This window comes from Ranitomeya imitator, chromosome 1 (assembly GCF_032444005.1).
Source record: "Ranitomeya imitator isolate aRanImi1 chromosome 1, aRanImi1.pri, whole genome shotgun sequence".
Taxonomy (NCBI): domain Eukaryota; kingdom Metazoa; phylum Chordata; class Amphibia; order Anura; family Dendrobatidae; genus Ranitomeya; species Ranitomeya imitator.
The window spans coordinates 918,340,291-918,358,582 of record NC_091282.1 but is presented as its reverse complement, the minus strand read 5'-3'; the positions used below and the strand labels follow the sequence as shown (position 1 = coordinate 918,358,582).

At 45.8% G+C, this 18,292-nt stretch overlaps 1 protein-coding gene across 1 annotated transcript in view; it reads right to left on the bottom strand.

Annotated features, from left to right (window-relative positions):
• Positions 1–18,292, bottom strand: part of LOC138655021 (albumin-like) — a 150,771-nt gene that overhangs the window by 17,781 nt on the left and 114,698 nt on the right. Inside the window, exon 10 of the mRNA XM_069743543.1 lies at positions 52–184. Within this exon, the coding sequence (XP_069599644.1) occupies positions 52–184 (133 nt within the window). The remainder of the gene's footprint in view (positions 1–51; positions 185–18,292) is intronic.

Here is an 18,292-nt window from a genome sequence, read left to right as displayed (position 1 = left end):
AACGCTGCGGATTCGAACGCCAATGTGAAACTAGCCTAAAAGACATCTTACCGCAGCCTTATAACAATCCGCAGGATGTTCCTCTGCACAGCACTTCTTGAGCAGGTCTTCATAGCCTTTAGCAACTCCTATACAGAATAGGTCGGATAATTCTGGATGCCTTCTTGCAAATTCAAAAAGGAACCTACAAGAGAGCATAAATATTAAAACAATATTAGATGCTGTAAACTACATTATCATGAGAATTATGGACATATATGTCACAGTAAAATTTCCTTCAAGTAGATTTAAAATAAAAAAATTATTGGAATATATTTATAAATATGACAACTGAATACAGAGTGATCTATTTCTAGTGTTTATTTCTGTTAACGTTGATAATTATTGCTTACAGCCAATGAAAAGACAAAAGTTATTATCTCAGTAAATTAGAATGCATTATAACACCAGCTTGAAAAATTATTTTGCATCAATTACTGCATCAATGCGGCGTGGCATGGAGGTAATCAGCCTGTGGCACTACTGAGGAGTTATGGAAGCCCAGGTTGCTTTGATAGCAGCCTTCAGCTCGTCATCATTGTTGGGTCTGGTGTCTCTCATCTTCCTTTTGACAATGCGACTTTGCTGGCCAGTCAAGCACAGTGATGCTGTTGCTTTTAAACCAGGTATTGGTACTTTTGGCAGTGTGGACAGGTGCCAAGTCCTGATGGAGAATTAAATTTCCATCTCCAAAAAGCTTGTCGGCAGAGAGAGGCATGAAGTGTTCTAAAATGTCCTGGTAGACGGCTGCGCTGACTTTGGTTTTGATAAAACACAGTAGACCTAACCTAACGATCCCTGTGTGGCCTATTTATAATAAAAAAAAAAAAAAAAAAAAGGTTCCTCGCATCATGTTCTCATACACTTTATGCAGTATTAGCCCTCTGTGTCTGTACTGCTACATACTTAGGCAGGTAACTGGTTCATGCAGCTTTACATGAACACCTGAGCCTTACACTAAAGCTGGTCCGAATAACTATAGCATTTGTTACCATCCACCTCTCGTGTCTCCCCTTTTCCCCATAGTTTGTAAGCTTGCGAGCAGGGCCCTCACTCCTCCTGGTATCTGTTTTGAACTGTATTTCTGTTATGCTGTAATGTCTATTGTCTGTACAAGTCCCCTCTATAATTTGTAAAGCGCTGCGGAATATGTTGGCGCTATATAAATAAAATTATTATTATTATTATTATTAGACCTACACAAGCAGATGACATGGCTCCCCAAACCACCACTGATTGTGGAAACTTCACACTAGACCTCAAGCAGCTTGGATTGTGTGCCTCTCCACTCTTCCTCCAGACTCTGGGACCTTGATTTCCAAATGAAATGTAAAATTTACTTTCATCTGAAAGCAACACCTTGGACCACTGAGCAACAGTCCAGTTCTTTTTTCTCTTTTGCAATAGACGCTTCTGGCGTTGTCTATTGGTCATGATTGGCTTGACACAAGAAATATGACACTTGTAGCCCATGTCCTGGATACGTCTGTGTGTAGTGGCTCTTGACGCAATGATTCCAGCAGCAGTCCACTCCTTGTAAATCTCCCCCAAATTTTTGAATGGACTTTTGGGTTTTCATTGACTGTAAGTCATAATCATCAACATTATCAGAAATAAACACTTGAAATAGATCACTCTGCTTGTAGTGACTCTATCTAATATATAAAGCTGAATGTGTGTATGTGTGTATGTACAGTATGTATGTGTGTATATCCGGGATTGGCATCTGCACCGTCGCAGCTACAGCCACAAAATTTTGCACAGTCACACGTCTGGACCCCAAGAGCGTCATAGGCTATGTTGTGAGGCGAAATTTTAACCCCGCGCATTCCAATTCACCAAACAATTTTGCCCCTATCTACATAATGGGGAAAAAGTGAAAGGAAAAGTGTTGGAGGCAAATTGACAGCTGCCAGATGTGAACAAAGGGGACTTAAAGAGTGAGAGCGATGGCGCCAAAGAGTATATACCATACAGTTGCTAAGGTGGGGTCCCGACATGGGATACTCACCACAAACGGGGATATGAACACACACACAAAAGGCGCCACAAACTACCACGTGCTTGAACACATATACCACCTTCAGCACACATTTAACCACACATACACCAACCTAGCCACATAAAAGTCGAAACACAAAAGTCGCCGCTCAAAACTTGCCACGCACAAAACTCGCCACATGCAAAACTAGGCTCACGCAAAACTCGCCACACGTGCAAAACTCTCCTCATGGAAAACTCGCCACACGCAAAACTTGCACACGCGGAAAAATTGCCACATGCACAAAAGTTGCAACACATGCAAAAGTTGCCTCACACAAAACTTGCCCATACTCAAAAGGCACCACACATAAAACTCGCCACGCGCAAAACTTTCTGCACACAACTTGCTACACTAACCTGTCACATGCAACTCGACACACACAAAGTTGCTACACGCATGTCGCCACACAAAACTCATCTCACAAAAGTCGCTACATGCATGTCGCCACATGTAACTCAACACACACAACTTGAAACATGAAACTCGCCCTAAAACACACACAAGTCTGGTGTTATCCTTCAAAAATAAAAATCTGATTAATAAGAAGACAAACTACAAGAGCAACAAATGTACCATATAGGAAATACGGCAGCTGTCAGTCACATGACCTGTCTATTATGTGTATGTGTGAACTAATATATACTACCAGGGGGGAGGGCTTCCTGTTGGCTGGGGATATATCAGGCTGCCAATTTAGCTTACAAATACTGAGGTAAAAATACTGACCAAATAACGTGTGAACGCGGTCTAATACAGGAGGAGATGACACACAGATATATACTATATACAGGAGGAGATGACACACAGGTATATACTATATACAGGAGAGATGACACACAGGTATATACTATATACAGGAGGAGATGACAAACAGGTATATACTATATACAGGAGCAGATGACACACAGGTATATACTATATACAGGAGCAGATGAGACAGGTATATACTATAAATATAGAAAAACTGACCGAACAGCAATCTAATCTGAACTGGTGCATAACCAAAAAAGTCATATAGCAAATAGATTAATGGCTGCACTCAAAATGAATCTGTGCTAGAGCAAGGAAATGTGTGATACATGAAATGGGAATAGCATAATGGCTTGTGAAATATATGAAAAAACACATGAGATTCTTAGCACAAGATTTGGCCAAATTCAGATTAGATTGCTGTTCTGTCAGTTTTTCTATATTTATTATGTACTATTTTTTCTGACTTGAACGCCCCGCCCTTCACCATGCTGTGATTTTAACTACATCCTAACACAGTTGGTTCTGAGCTTCCTATATAAGCAGGCTTTACCACGTTATTAGCCATAGGTAAGTGTTCACACTAGGCAGTCAGCTCAGGTACCCATCCGTTCTGAGATTACCTTGACGATTGGTGGATGGGCTCACAACTTTTGGCCAAATCTTGTGCTAAGAATCTCATATGTTTTTTCATATATTTCACAAGCCATTATGCTATTCCCATTTCATGTATGACACATTTCCTTGCTCTAGCACAGATTCATTTTGAGTGCAGCCATTAATCTATTAGGTATATACTATATACAGGAGGAGATGGCTTACAGGTATATACTATATACAGGAGGAGATGACATACAGGTATATACTATATACAGGAGGAGATGACACACAGGTATATACTATATACAGGAGGAGATGACACACAGGTATATACTATATACAGGAGGAGATGACACACACATATATACTATATACAGGGGAGATGACACACAGGTATATACTATATACAGGAGGAGATTACATACAGGTATATACTATATACAGGAGGACATGACACACAGGTATATACTATATACAGGAGGAGATGACATACAGGTATATACTATATACAGGAGGAGATGACAACCTGGTATATACTATATACAGGGGAGATGACATACAGGTACATACTATATACAGGGGCGATGACACACAGGTATATACTATATACAGTGGAGATGACACAGGTATATACTATATACAGGAGGAGATGACATACAGGTATATACTATATACTGGAGGCGATTGGTGGAGCAGCTTAATATACTTTTTTTGCAAAAAAACGTATTAACTAAATACCCTGTTTTTTTTTTCCATTTTTTGACTAGCACTTGCTTATTTACTGTGACTAGGGTTGAGCGACTTTTACTTTTATAGGATCGGGTCGGGTTTCACAAAACCCGACTTTTTCAAAAGTTGGGTCGAGTGAAATCGTCCGATCCTATAAAAAAGTCGGGGTCGGGGTCGGCCGAAACTCGAAACCCAATGCAGTGCATTGGGTTTCCAATGGTTCCCAGGGTCTGAAGGAGAGGAAACTCTCCTTCAGGCTCTGCGATCCATATTTAAGTGTAAAATAAAGAATTAAAATAAAAAATATCACTATACTTACCCTCGGACGCGCCCTGGTACTAACTGGGAACCTTCCTTCCTTCGAATCAGCGCTTGCAGGACCTTGCGGTGACGTCGCGGCTTGTGATTGGTCGCGCAACCGCCCATGTGACCGCTCGCGCGACCAATCACAAGCCGCGACGTCACCGCGACGTCACCGCAAGGTCCTGCAAGCGCTGATTCGAAGGAAGAAAGGCTGCCGGTTAGTACCAGGGCGCGTCAGAGGCTGAGTATAGCGATATTTTTTATTTTAATTCTTTATTTTACACTTAAATATGGATTCCGATACCGATTTCCGATATTGCAAACATATCGGAACTCGGGATCGGAATTCCGATACCAGATTCAGAAGATCGCCGACTTCATGGCCGACCCCACACAGGGGTCGGGTCGGGTTTCATGAAACCCGACTTTGCCAAAAGTCGGCGACTTCTGAAAAAGGCCGACCCGTTTCGCTCAACCCTAACTGTGACTTTTTTACAACAGAGTATTTTTTCACCTCTCTGTGCGCTTTTGTGTCTTCAAGTTCTTTGGTGGTGTGAACAGGTTTCTACAGACCTGTTCACTGTGCAAGTAGCCCATGTGTTTTTGGTTCTATATACTGGAGGAGATGACACACAGGTATATACTATATACAGGAGCAGATGATACACAGGTATATACTATATACAGGAGGAGATGACTTACAGGTACATACTATATACAGGAGGAGATGACACACGTATATACTATATACAGGAGGAGATGACATACAGGTAAATACTATATAAAAGAGGAGATGACACATAGGTATATACAGGAGGAGATGACATACAACAGGTATATACTATATACAGGGGAGATAACATACAGGTATATACTATATACAGGAGATGACATACAGGTATATAATATATACAGGAGGAGATGACACATGGGTATATACAACATACAGGAGGAGATGACATACCGCAGGTATATACTATTTACAGGGGAGATGACATACAGGTATATACTATATACAAGAGAAGACATACAGGTGTATACTATATATAAGGAAGATGACAAACATGTATATACTGAGGTGAAAATGAGGGGTGTGAGGTGAAAATGAAAAGGTGTGAGTGGAAAATGAGAGGAGTGAGGGAAAATAGTGGAGTGCTCGGAAAATGACAGATGTGAGGTCGAAATGACAAGTGTTAGGGGGGAATGAGAGGAGTGAGGGGGAAAATGAGAGGTGTAAGGGAGAAAATGAGAGGTGTAAGGGAGAAAATGAGAGGCATGATGGGAAAATAAGAGACGTGAGGTGCTATAACTAACCACGGATATTTACTATGCCCAGGCAACGCTGGGCTCTTCAGCTAGTATAATATATGTTTCACTTTTTGTATCGAAGAGCTGAAATAAATTTACTTTTTGATGATATTCTAATTTTGTCAGAAGCAACTGTATATATATATATATATATATATATATATTATATATATATATTTATACATTCTTATAAGTATATACAGTACAGACCAAAGTTTGGATAAACCTTCTCATTTAAAGATTTTTCTGTATTTTCATGACTATGAAAATTGTACATTCACACTGAAGGCATCAAAACTATGAATTAACACATGTGGAAATATAAACTTAACAAAAAAGTGTGAAACAACTGAAAATATGTCTTATATTCTAGGTTCTTCAAAGTAGCCACCTTTTGCTTTGATGACTGCTTTGCACACTCTTGGCATTCTCTTGATGAGCTTCAAGAGGCAGTAACCGGGAATGGTCTTCCAACAATCTTGAAGGAGTTCCCAGAGATGCTTAGCACTTGTTGGCCCTTTTGCCTTCACTCTGCGATCCAGCTCACCCCAAACCATCTCAATTGGGTTCAGGTCTGGTGACTGTGGAGGCCAGATCATCTGGCGTAGCACCCCATCACTCTCCTTCTTGGTCAAATAGCCCTTACACAGCCTGGAGGTGTGTTTGGGGTCATTGTCCTGTTGAAATATAAATGATGGTCCAACTAAACGCAAACCGGATGGAAAAGCATGCCGCTGCAAGATGCTCTGGTAGCCATGCTGGTTCAGTATGCCTTCAATTTTGAAAAAATCACGACCAAAGCACCCCCACACCATTACACCTACTCTTCCATGCTTCACGGTGGGAACTAGGCATGTAGAGTCCATCCGTTCACCTTTTCTGCGTCGCATAAAGACACGGTGGTTGGAACCAAAGATCTCAAATTTGGACTCATCAGACCAAAGCACAGATTCCACTGGTCTAATGTCCTTTCCTTGTGTTCTTTAGCCCAAACAAGTCTCTTCTGCTTGTTGCCTCTCCTTAGCAGTGGTTTCCTAGCAGCTATTTTACCATGAAGGCCTGCAGCACAAAGTCTCCTCTTAACAGTTGTTGTGGAGATGTGTCTGCTAGAGTTGAGCGACTTTTACCTTTTTTCGGATCGAGTCGGGTTTCGCGAAACCAAAATTTGTCAAAAGTCGGGTCGGGTGAAATCGGCCGATTATTACGTAAAGTCGGGGGTCGACTGAAACACGAAACCCAATGCAAGTCAATGGGGAATCAAAGTCGGCAGTGAGTGGAGGACAGGAAAACACCTACAGTGCCCTTTTTAATGCCCAAAACATCAATTCTTATTACTGAAGCTTGTCAATCTTATTTTACTTTATAATAATAGTTAGGAATTGAAAACTGGGGGTCATTTCTCTAAAGTTGTGGGGGGTAGGGCTGGCTCAAGATTTTTGTGGGCCCAGGAAACGCGGAATACGTCACGGCGGTGGAGCAGGGAGAGGTAAGTATTTCAACTTTTGAAGTGCTGTGATCCTGAGCAAGCAGTGGGGGTCCACTCATTGGCATGGGACTGGCACAGGGCCCCTCATAGTACAGCGGTGTGTTTGATGGCGGGTGGCGCCTCCCACCGGCAGAAACACTTTTGTGTACTGTAAGGGGCCCTGTGCCAGTGACGTTGCCAATGAGTATGCCTCCCCACCTGATGAAGGAACCTGCACCTTCCTCTTTGTCCCCGTGTAAGGTGGTATAGTATGCGGGAAGGAGAACCTGACTTTCAGCAGGGTCACATTGTGGCCGTGTAGAGTGCAAGGGGAATGTAGTGGTCTGGGTCAATGTACCAGCAGACTCATCTAGCAGAGGCTGGGCAATGGGCAGGATGAGGAGGAAACACAGATATAGGCCCAAATAATAAAGTGGGCTAAATGCAGTTCAAAATTGGTAACAGGACTAACCAAGCGGCATTGCTTTGTTCAGCGGAGGACAATTGTAAGGAGTGGCTGACACAGTGAGTAGGCCCAAATAATAAAGTAGGCTAAATGTCTGCCAACATTTTTTTCATAAATAACCAGATGGCATAGCTAAGTACAGGGGTGGGCTCCTCTGCTGAGTAGCAGACAGTGGTAGGCGCAAAGTATTAACTAGTCTAAATGGAGGCCAGGGCCCCTGTATATTTTAACTATCATCTATCATTTCAACAAATTTGTATTGGCAGTGCCATTGAAGGATTTAACAGCATAGACTACACAGTGGTGGAGCAGGGAGAGGTAAGTATTGCAAGTGGTAGAACACTGTTCGAGCTGGGGGGGAACACTCTTGTGGGCTGCGGTACTGGCACAGGGCCCCTCATATTATGATGGTGTGTCTGACATTGGTTGTGCACCACCACCATCAGAGACACTTCATTGTACTATGAGGGAGCCTGTGCCAGTGCCGTCGCCCAAGAGTGGGCACACCCACCTGTCCAGGCAAACGGCACTCACACGGGTGCTTGCTCCAGGTGGTGACCACGGCACTGTGGGGGGAGTCAGCCCATTTAGGGAGGTATAAAAATGGTCTATGGTGGACAGTCAGCAGCTGCAAATGGAGGAATTGGAGAAGTCAGTAAGAGGAGGCCAAAAGCAAGACATTTTTCAGGCAAGCTATGTGTCAGCAGGGGACGGTGGGGCCAAATAATTAGAAATCCATGATTGGTTCATTTTAATGAAGGTTAGAACATCAACATTTCGGGTAGCCAGACGTGTCCTTTTTTCGGTCAGTATTGAACCAGCAGCACTGAATACTCTTTCTGATAGCACACTAGCAGCAGGGCATGCGAGCTCCTGTAATGCATATCCTGCCAATTCAGGCCAGGTGTCTATTTTAGATGCCCAGTAATCAAAGGGGAATGACCTGTGAGGGAGAACATCGATAAGGGCGGAAAAGTAGTGCATAACCATACTGGAAAAATGCTGTCTCCTGTCACTTTGAATCGATGCAGCAGTACCTGTCGTATCAGAGGTCGTTGCAAAATCACTCCACAACCTGGTCATAAAACCCATCTGTCCAACACCACTTCGGATTTGTGCACCTCTAACACCTCTACCATGTTACCTCCTATGGCTCATGTGAGAACCATCACCGCTGCTGTGTGCTGGGAATGCCTGAACCAAATGGTCTACAAGAGTTGCTTGTTTGGTAGCCAAAATTTGCTCAAGGTTCTCATGTGGCATGATATTTTGTAATTTTCCTTTATATCGTGGATCCAGGAGGCAGGCACACAAGTAATCGTCATCGGTCATCATTTTGATGATGCGGGGGTCCCTTTTTAGGATACGCAAGGCATACTCAGCCACGTGGGCCAATGTTCCAGGTGTCAATTCACTGCTTGTGCTGGGTTGAGGAGCACTTTCTTGCAAATCAACATCACTTGTGTCCCGCAAAAACCCTGTACCTGACCTTGCAACGCCACCAGTTTCTATTGCCCCCTGAGAAGCATCCTCCTCCCATAAATATTCATCCCCATCATCCTCCTCTTCATCCGCCACCTCGTCCAGGATAGTTCCCTGAGCTGACAATGGCTGGCTGTCATCAAGCCTTCCCTCCTCTTCGGCTGCAGATGCCTGCTCCTTAATGTGCGTCAAACTTAGCATCAGCAGACGCATTAGTGGGATGCTCATGCTTATGATGGCGTCGTCTGCACTTACCAGGCGTGTGCATTCCTCAAAACACTGAAGGACTTGACAGAGGTCTTGTAGCTTCGACCACTGCACACCAGTCAACTCCATGTCAGCCATCCAAGTGCCTGCCCGTGTATGTGTATCCTCCCACAAATAAATTACAGCACGCCTCTGTTCACACAGCCTCTGAAGCATGTGCAGTGTGGAGTTCCACCTTGTTGCAACATCGATTATTAGGCGGTGCTGGGGAAGATTCAGCGATCTCTGATGGTTCAGCATACAGCTGGAGTGTACGGGTGACCGGCGATGTGCGAGCAAAGTCTTCGCACCTTCAGGAGCAAGGCTAGTAACCCTGGATAATTTTTCAGGAAGCACTGCACCACCAGGTTCAAGGTGTGAGCCAGGCAAGGTATGTGTTTCAGTTCTAAAAGGGTATGGCAGCCATAAAAATTCTTCCGTTATCACTGACTACCTTGCCTGCCTCAAGATGTACACTGCCCAGCCATGACTGAGTTTCTTGCTGCAAGTACTCGGCCAGTACTTCCGCGGTGTGTCTGTTGTCGCCCAAACACTTCATTTGTAACACAGCCTGCTGACGCTTACCACTAGCTGTACGTTAATGGGACACCTCGTGTGCAACACTGGCAGCTGTGGATGGAGTGTGTTATGACCTGGTGGTTAGGAGCACCCGGCACGACCTGATAGTTAAACTCACACAGGACAAGCTCTGGGATGTGGGAACTCTGCTGACCGCAGGCCCTAATCCTATCACAACAACTAGAAATAGCCGTGGAGCGTTCCTGACACTCCCTAGACGCCTCTTCACAGCCTAAAGGCCCCGTCACACATAGCGACGCTGCAGCGATACCGACAACGATCCGGATCGCTGCAGCGTCGCTGTTTGGTCGCTGCAGAGCTGTCACACAGACAGCTCTCCAGCGACCAACGATCCCGAGGTCCCCGGTAACCAGGGTAAACATCGGGTAACTAAGCGCAGGGCCGCGCTTAGTAACCCGATGTTTACCCTGGTTACCATCGTTAAAGTAAAAAAAACAAACGCTACATACTTACCTACCGCTGTCTGTCCCCGGCGCTCAGCTTCTCTGGTCTGGCTGTGAGCACAGCGGCTGGAAAGCAGAGCGGTGACGTCACCGCTCTGCTTTCCGGCTGACCGGCGCTCACAGCCAGACCAGAGAAGCAGAGCGCCGGGGACAGACAGCGGTAGGTAAGTATGTAGCGTTTGTTTTTTTTACTTTAACGATGGTAACCAGGGTAAACATCGGGTTACTAAGCGCGGCCCTGCGCTTAGTTACCCGATGTTTACCCTGGTTACCAGCGAAGACATCGCTGAATCGGCGTCACACACGCCGATTCAGCGATGTCAGCGGGACCTCAACGATCAAAAAATGGCCCAGGCCATTCCGACACGACCAGCGATCTCACAGCAGGGGCCTGATCGCTGGTACGTGTCACACATAGCGAGATCGCTACTGAGATCGCTGTTGCGTCACAAAACTTGTGACTCAGCAGCGATCTCGCTAGCGATCTCGCTATGTGTGACGGGGCCTTAAGAGCTAGCTAGCCCTAGAGATAGAAAATAAAGCCTACCTTGCCTCAGAGAAATTCCCCAAAGGAAAAGGCAGCCCCCCACATATATTGACTGTGAGTAAAGATGAAAGTCACAAACGCAGAAATGAAACAGGTTTCAGCAAAGGGAGGCCAGACTTACTAAACAGACAGAGGATAGGAAAGGTATCTTTGCGGTCAGCACAAAAAACTACAAAAGACCACGCAGAGTGTGCAAAAAGACCTCCGCACCGACTAACGGTGCGGAGATGCCACTCTGCATCCCAGAGCTTCCAGCTAGCAAGACAAAATCATGATAACCAGCTGGACAAGGAAACAATGAACAAATAATAACTATCAGGAACTTAGCTTCTGCTGGAGAAGACAGGTCACCAGAAAGATCCAAAAGCGAACTGAACCAATGCAGGAACATTGACAGCTGGCATGGAGTAACAATCTGAGTGGAGTTAAATAGAGCAGCCAACCAAAGGATAAACCCCGTCACCTGTGTAAGAAACCTCAGGAGCAGCAGCTTCACTCACAGCCACCAGAGGGAGTCCATGGACAGAACTCGCCGAAGTACCATTCACGACCACAGGAGGGAGCTCGACAACAGAATTCACAACAGTACCCCCCCTTGAGGAGGGGTCACCGAACCCTCACCAGAGCCCCCAGGCCGATCAGGATGAGCCAAATGAAAGGCACGAACTAGATCGGCAGCATGAACATCAGAGGCAAAAACCCAGGAATTATCTTCCTGACCATAACCCTTCCATTTGACCAGGTACTGGAGTTTCCGTCTCGAAACACGAGAATCCAAAATCTTCTCCACCACATACTCCAACTCCCCCTCGACCAACACCGGGGCAGGAGGATCAACGGAGGGAACCATAGGCGCCACGTATCTCCGCAACAACGACCTATGGAACACATTATGGATGGCAAAAGAAGCTGGAAGGTTCAAACGAAATGACACAGGATTAAGAACTTCAGAAATCTTATATGGCCCAATGAAACGAGGCTTAAACTTAGGAGAGGAAACCTTCATAGGAACATATGACGAGATGACAACCAAACCAAATCCCCAACACGAAGTCGGGGACCAACACAGCGCTGGCGGTTAGCGAAGCGTTGAGCCTTCTCCTGGTACAATGTCAAATTGTCCACCACATGAGTCCAAATCTGCTGCAACCTGTCCACCACCGTATCCACACCAGGACAGTCTGAAGGCTCAACCTGCCCTGAAGAGAAACGAGGATGGAAACCAGAATTACAGATAAAAGGAGAAACTAAAGTAGCCGAGCTGGCCCGATTATTAAGGGCGAACTCAGCCAAAGGCAAGAAGGGCACCCAATCATCCTGATCAGCAGAAACAAAGCATCTCAGATATGTTTCCAAAGTCTGATTAGTTCGTTCGGTTTGGCCATTAGTCTGAGGATGGAAAGCCAAAGAAAAATACAAATCAATGCCCATCTTAGCACAAAAGGACCGCCAAAACCTCGAAACAAACTGGGAACCTCTGTCCGAGATGATGTTCTCTGGAATGCCATGCAAACGAACCACATGCTGGAAAAACAATGGCACCAAATCAGAGGAGGAAGGCAATTTAGACAAGGGTACCATATGGACCATCTTAGAGAAGCGATCACAAACCACCCAAATGACCGACATCCTTTGAGAAACAGGGAGATCAGAAATAAAATCCATGGAAATATGCGTCCAGGGCCTCTTCGGGACTGGCAAGGGCAAAAGCAACCCACTGGCACGAGAACAGCAGGGCTTAGCCCGAGCACAAGTCCCACAGGACTGCACAAAAGAACGCACATCCCGTGACAAAGAAGGCCACCAAAAGGATCTAGCCACCAAATATCTGGTACCAAAGATTCCAGGATGACCAGCCAACACCAAACAATGAACCTCAGAGATAACTCTACTAGTCCATCTATCAGGGACAAACAGTCTCTCTGCTGGACAACGGTCAGGTCTATCAGCCTGAAACTTCTGCAGCACGCGCCGCAAATCCGGGGAGATGGCAGACAAAATTACCCCCTCTTTAAGAATACCCGCCGGCTCCGGAACACCCGGAGAGTCAGGCACAAAACTCCTTGACAGGGCATCAGCCTTCACATTCTTAGATCCCGGAAGGTATGAAACCACAAAATCAAAACGGGAGAAAAAGAGCGACCATCGAGCCTGTCTAGGATTCAACCGTTTGGCAGACTCGAGATAAGTCAAATTCTTGTGATCCGTCAAGACCACCACGCGATGTTTAGCTCCTTCAAGCCAATGTCGCCACTCCTCGAATGCCCACTTCATGGCCAACAACTCTCGATTGCCAACATCATAATTGCGCTCAGCAGGCGAGAATTTTCTAGAAAAGAAGGCACATGGTTTCATCACCGAGCCATCAGAACTTCTTTGCGACAAAACAGCCCCTGCACCAATCTCAGAAGCATCAACCTCGACCTGAAACGGGAGCGAAACATCTGGCTTGCACAACACAGGGGCAGAAGAAAAACGACGCTTCAACTCCTGAAAAGCCTCTACAGCCGCAGAGGACCAATTGACCACATCAGCACCTTTCTTGGTCAAATCAGTCAACGGTTTAGCAATACTAGAAAAATTAGCGATGAAGCGACGGTAAAAATTAGCAAAGCTGAGGAACTTCTGCAGGCTTTTCACAGATGTCGGCTGAGTCCAATCATAAATGGCCTGGACTTTAACAGGGTCCATCTCGATAGTAGAAGGGGGAAAAATGAAACCCAAAAATGAAACCTTCTGAACTCCAAAGAGACACTTTGACCCCTTCACAAACAAGGAATTCGCACGAAGGACCTGGAACACCATTCTGACCTGCTTCACATGAGACTCCCAATCATCCGAAAAGACCAAAATGTCATCCAAGTATACAATCATGAATCTATCCAGGTACTCTCGAAAGATGTCATGCATAAAGGACTGAAACACAGATGGAGCATTAGAAAGCCCGAATGGCGTAACCAGGTACTCAAAATGGCCCTCGGGCGTATTAAATGCTGTTTTCCATTCATCGCCCTGTTTAATTCGCACAAGATTATACGCCCCTCGAAGATCTATCTTGGTGAACCAACTAGCCCCCTTAATCCGAGCAAACAAATCAGACAGCAGCGGCAAAGGATACTGAAATTTGACTGTGATATTATTTAGAAGGCGGTAATCAATACAAGGTCTCAAAGAGCCATCCTTCTTGGCCACAAAAAAGAACCCTGCTCCCAATGGTGACGACGACGGGCGAATATGACCCTTCTCCAAGGATTCCTTTATATAACTCTGCATAGCGGCGTGTTCTGGCACAGATAAATTAAACAGACGGCCCTTAGGAAACTTACTACCAGGAATCAAATTAATAGCACAATCGCAATCCCTATGAGGAGGTAGGGCACCGGATTTGGGCTCTTCAAATACATCCCGGTAATCTGATAAAAACTCAGGGACTTCAGAAGGAGTGGAAGGCGAAATTGACAACAATGGAACATCACCATGAACCCCCTGACAACTCCAGCTGGACACAGACATAGATTTCCAATCTAACACTGGATTATGGACCTGTAGCCATGGCAACCCCAAAACGACCACATCATGCAGATTATGCAACACCAAAAAGCGAATATCCTCCTGATGTGCAGGAGCCATGCACATGGTCAATTGAGTCCAGTACTGAGGCTTATTCTTGGCCAAAGGCGTAGCATCAATTCCTCTCAATGGAATAGGATACTGCAAGGGCTCCAAGAAAAAACCACAGCGCCTGGCAAACTCCAAGTCCATCAAATTCAGGGTAGCGCCTGAATCCACAAATGCCATAACAGAATAGGACGACAGAGAGCAAATCAGAGTAACGGACAAAAAAAATTTAGACTGTACCGTACCAATGGTGGCAGACCTAGCGAACCGCTTAGTGCGCTTAGGACAATCGGAGATAGCATGAGTGGATTCACCACAGTAAAAACACAGCCCATTCCGATGTCTGTGTTCTTGCCGTTCAGCTCTGGTCAAAGTCCTATCACACTGCATAGGCTCAGGCCTATGCTCAGAGAATACCGCCAGATGGTGCACAGCTTTGCGCTCACGCAAGCGCCGATCGATCTGAATGGCCAAGGACATAGACTCATTCAGACCAGCAGGCGTGGGAAATCTCACCATGACATCCTTAAGGGCTTCAGAAAGACCCTTTCTGAAAATTGCCGCCAGGGCACACTCATTCCACTGAGTAAGCACAGACCACTTTCTAAACTTCTGACAGTACACCTCCACTTCATCCTGACCCTGACAAAAAGCCAGCAAGATTTTCTCTGCCTGATCCACTGAATTTGGTTCATCATAAAGCAATCCAAGCGCCAGAAAAAACGCATCAACATCACGCAATGCAGGATCTCCTGGCGCAAGGAAAAATGCCCAGTCTTGAGGGTCACCACGCAACAAAGAAATTATGATTTTTACTTGTTGAACGGAGTCACCAGAGGAGCGGGGTTTCAAAGCTAGAAACAGTTTACAATTATTTTTGAAATTCAGAAACTTAGATCTATCCCCAGAAAATAAATCAGGAATAGGAATTCTAGGCTCTAACATAGCATTCTGAACCACAAAATCTTGAATGTTTTGTACCCTTGCAGTGAGATGATCCACACAAGAGGACAGACCTTGAATGTCCATATCTACACCTGTGTCCTGAACCACCCAAAGGTTTAGGGGAAAAGAAAGACAAAACACAGTGCAAAGAAAAAAAACTGGTCTCAGAACTCCTCTTATCCCTCTATTGAGATGCATTAATACTTTGGGCCAGCTGTACTGTTATGACCTGGTGGTTAGGAGCACCCGGCACGACCTGATAGTTAAACTCACACAGGACAAGCTCTGGGATGTGGGAACTCTGCTGACCGCAGGCACTAATCCTATCACAACAACTAGAAATAGCCGTGGAGCGTTCCTGACACTCCCTAGACACGTCTTCACAGCCTAAGAGCTAGCTAGCCCTAGAGATAGAAAATAAAGCCTACCTTGCATCAGAGAAATTCCCCAAAGGAAAAGGCAGCCCCCCACATATATTGACTATGAGTAAAGATGAAAGTCACAAACGCAGAATTGAAACAGGTTTCAGCAAAGGGAGGCCAGACTTACTAAACAGACAGAGGATAGGAAAGGTATCTTTGCGGTCAGCACAAAAAACTACAAAAGACCACGCAGAGTGTGCAAAAAGACCTCCGCACCGACTAACGGTGCGGAGATGCCACTCTGCATCCCAGAGCTTCCAGCTAGCAAGACAAAATCATGATAACCAGCTGGACAAGGAAACAATGAACAAATAATAACTATCAGGAACTTAGCTTCTGCTGGAGAAGACAGGTCACCAGAAAGATCCAAGAGCGAACTGAACCAATGCAGGAACATTGACAGCTGGCATGGAGTAACGATCTGAGTGGAGTTAAATAGAGCAGCCAACCAAAGGATAAACCACGTCACCTGTGTAAGAAACCTCAGGAGCAGCAGCTTCACTCACAGCCACCAGAGGGAGTCCATGGACAGAACTCGCCGAAGTACCATTCACGACCACAGGAGGGAGCTCGATAACAGAATTCACAACAGGAGTGGTTGTGCGACTGCGCTCTGTAGACGAGCTTTCGCTTATGGAGGAGGAGGAGGGGTGGCGAACGCCTACAGCCAATTGTTTCCTAGACCGTGGGCTAGGCAGAACTGTCCCACTATGGCTGTGCCCAGTGGACCCTGCATCCACAACATTAACCCAGTGCGCCGTGATGGACACGTAATGTCCCTGGCCATGCCTACTGGTCCATGCATCTGCTGTGAGGTGCACCTTTCCACTGACTGATTGCTTCAGTGCATGGACAATGCGGTCTTTGACATGCTGGTGGAGGGCTGGGATGGCTTTTCTCGCAAAGAAGTGCCGACTGGGTAGGTCATACCGTGGTACTGCATAGGCCATCAGGTCTTTGAAAGCTTCGCTTTCAACCAACCAGTAGGGCATCATCTCTAACGAGATTAGTCTAGCAATGTGAAAACCCTGTGTACGCGGATGAGAGGATGAGTACTTTCTTTTCCTAACAAGAGTCTCTTGTAGGGTGAGCTGGACTGGAGAGCTGCATATGGTGGAACTAGCGGTGGTGGTGGTGGTGGTGGACATGGCGGATTGAGAGAGGGTTGGAGATGGTATTCTTGATGTTGCCCTACATACAGTGTTTCCTACCAATAACCTTGTGTTTCCCGACTGCTTTGGCTTTGTGACGATACCTCCACATTTGCTGCTGGTGGTGTCCTAATCGGTGAGCTTACAGTGAGGGAAGCAATGTAGCGTTGCTGACTACCTTCATTCTGAGCAGGTGCACCAACGGTACGTGACGTTTGGTAGTTAGTCCAGGCTTGCAAGTGCATGCTGGTTAAATGTCTGCGCATGCACGTTGTATTTAAATTTTGAAGATTCTTCCCTCTGCTAAAGGTCTTTGAGCATTTCTTACAGATAACTTTGCACTGATCATTCGGATCTTGGTTATAAAATTGCCACACTGCGCTCTTCCTACTATCGAATACCTTTTCAGGCATTGCACGCTGTGCTACTTTCACCGGATGGCCACGCTGTCCTAAAACTGTTTTTTTTTTACCTGATATGGGCCTGCCAGATGACAGCTGTTGCGATGTAGATGGCTGCTGTGGATCATCCTCCTCTGCTTCTGAGCTACTGGCAGCGGCACCCTCTTCCCCCAATGGCTGCCAATCTGGGTCAACAACTGGGTTATCTATCACCTACTCTTCAATGTCATGTGCAACTTCCTGTGTCACCGGGTAAGGTGCTATAGCGTTCGGGACGGGGCACCATAGTCTCATCAGGGACGGATTCTGGCTCAGTACACTGCGAGGGCAATGTAGTGATCTGAGTCAATGGAACAGCATAATAATCCAGCTGTGGCTGTGCATCAGTGCTCTCCATGTCCGATTCATCTTGTAATGGGCAGTTAACAATTTCCCTTTCTAACCCAGGCACGGTATGTGTAAAGAGCCTCCATGGAGTAACCTGTGGTGTCGCCTGACGCATCCTTCACTTTTGGTTTGGGTGAAGGACATAAGGAAACGTCTTGTTCCTGACCACTGACGACTCGCTGCTTTCATATTTGGAACTTTCTGAAGAGGAGGCGAAAGAGCTAGAGACTGTCAGCATGGAAAGCCAAAACTTTTTCCTGCTGCTCCGGCTTTAAAAGCTGTTTTCCTACTCCCAGATAAGGGAGCCTTCAAGGCCTTGAGTAGCCATACGATGATGCTGGCTCAA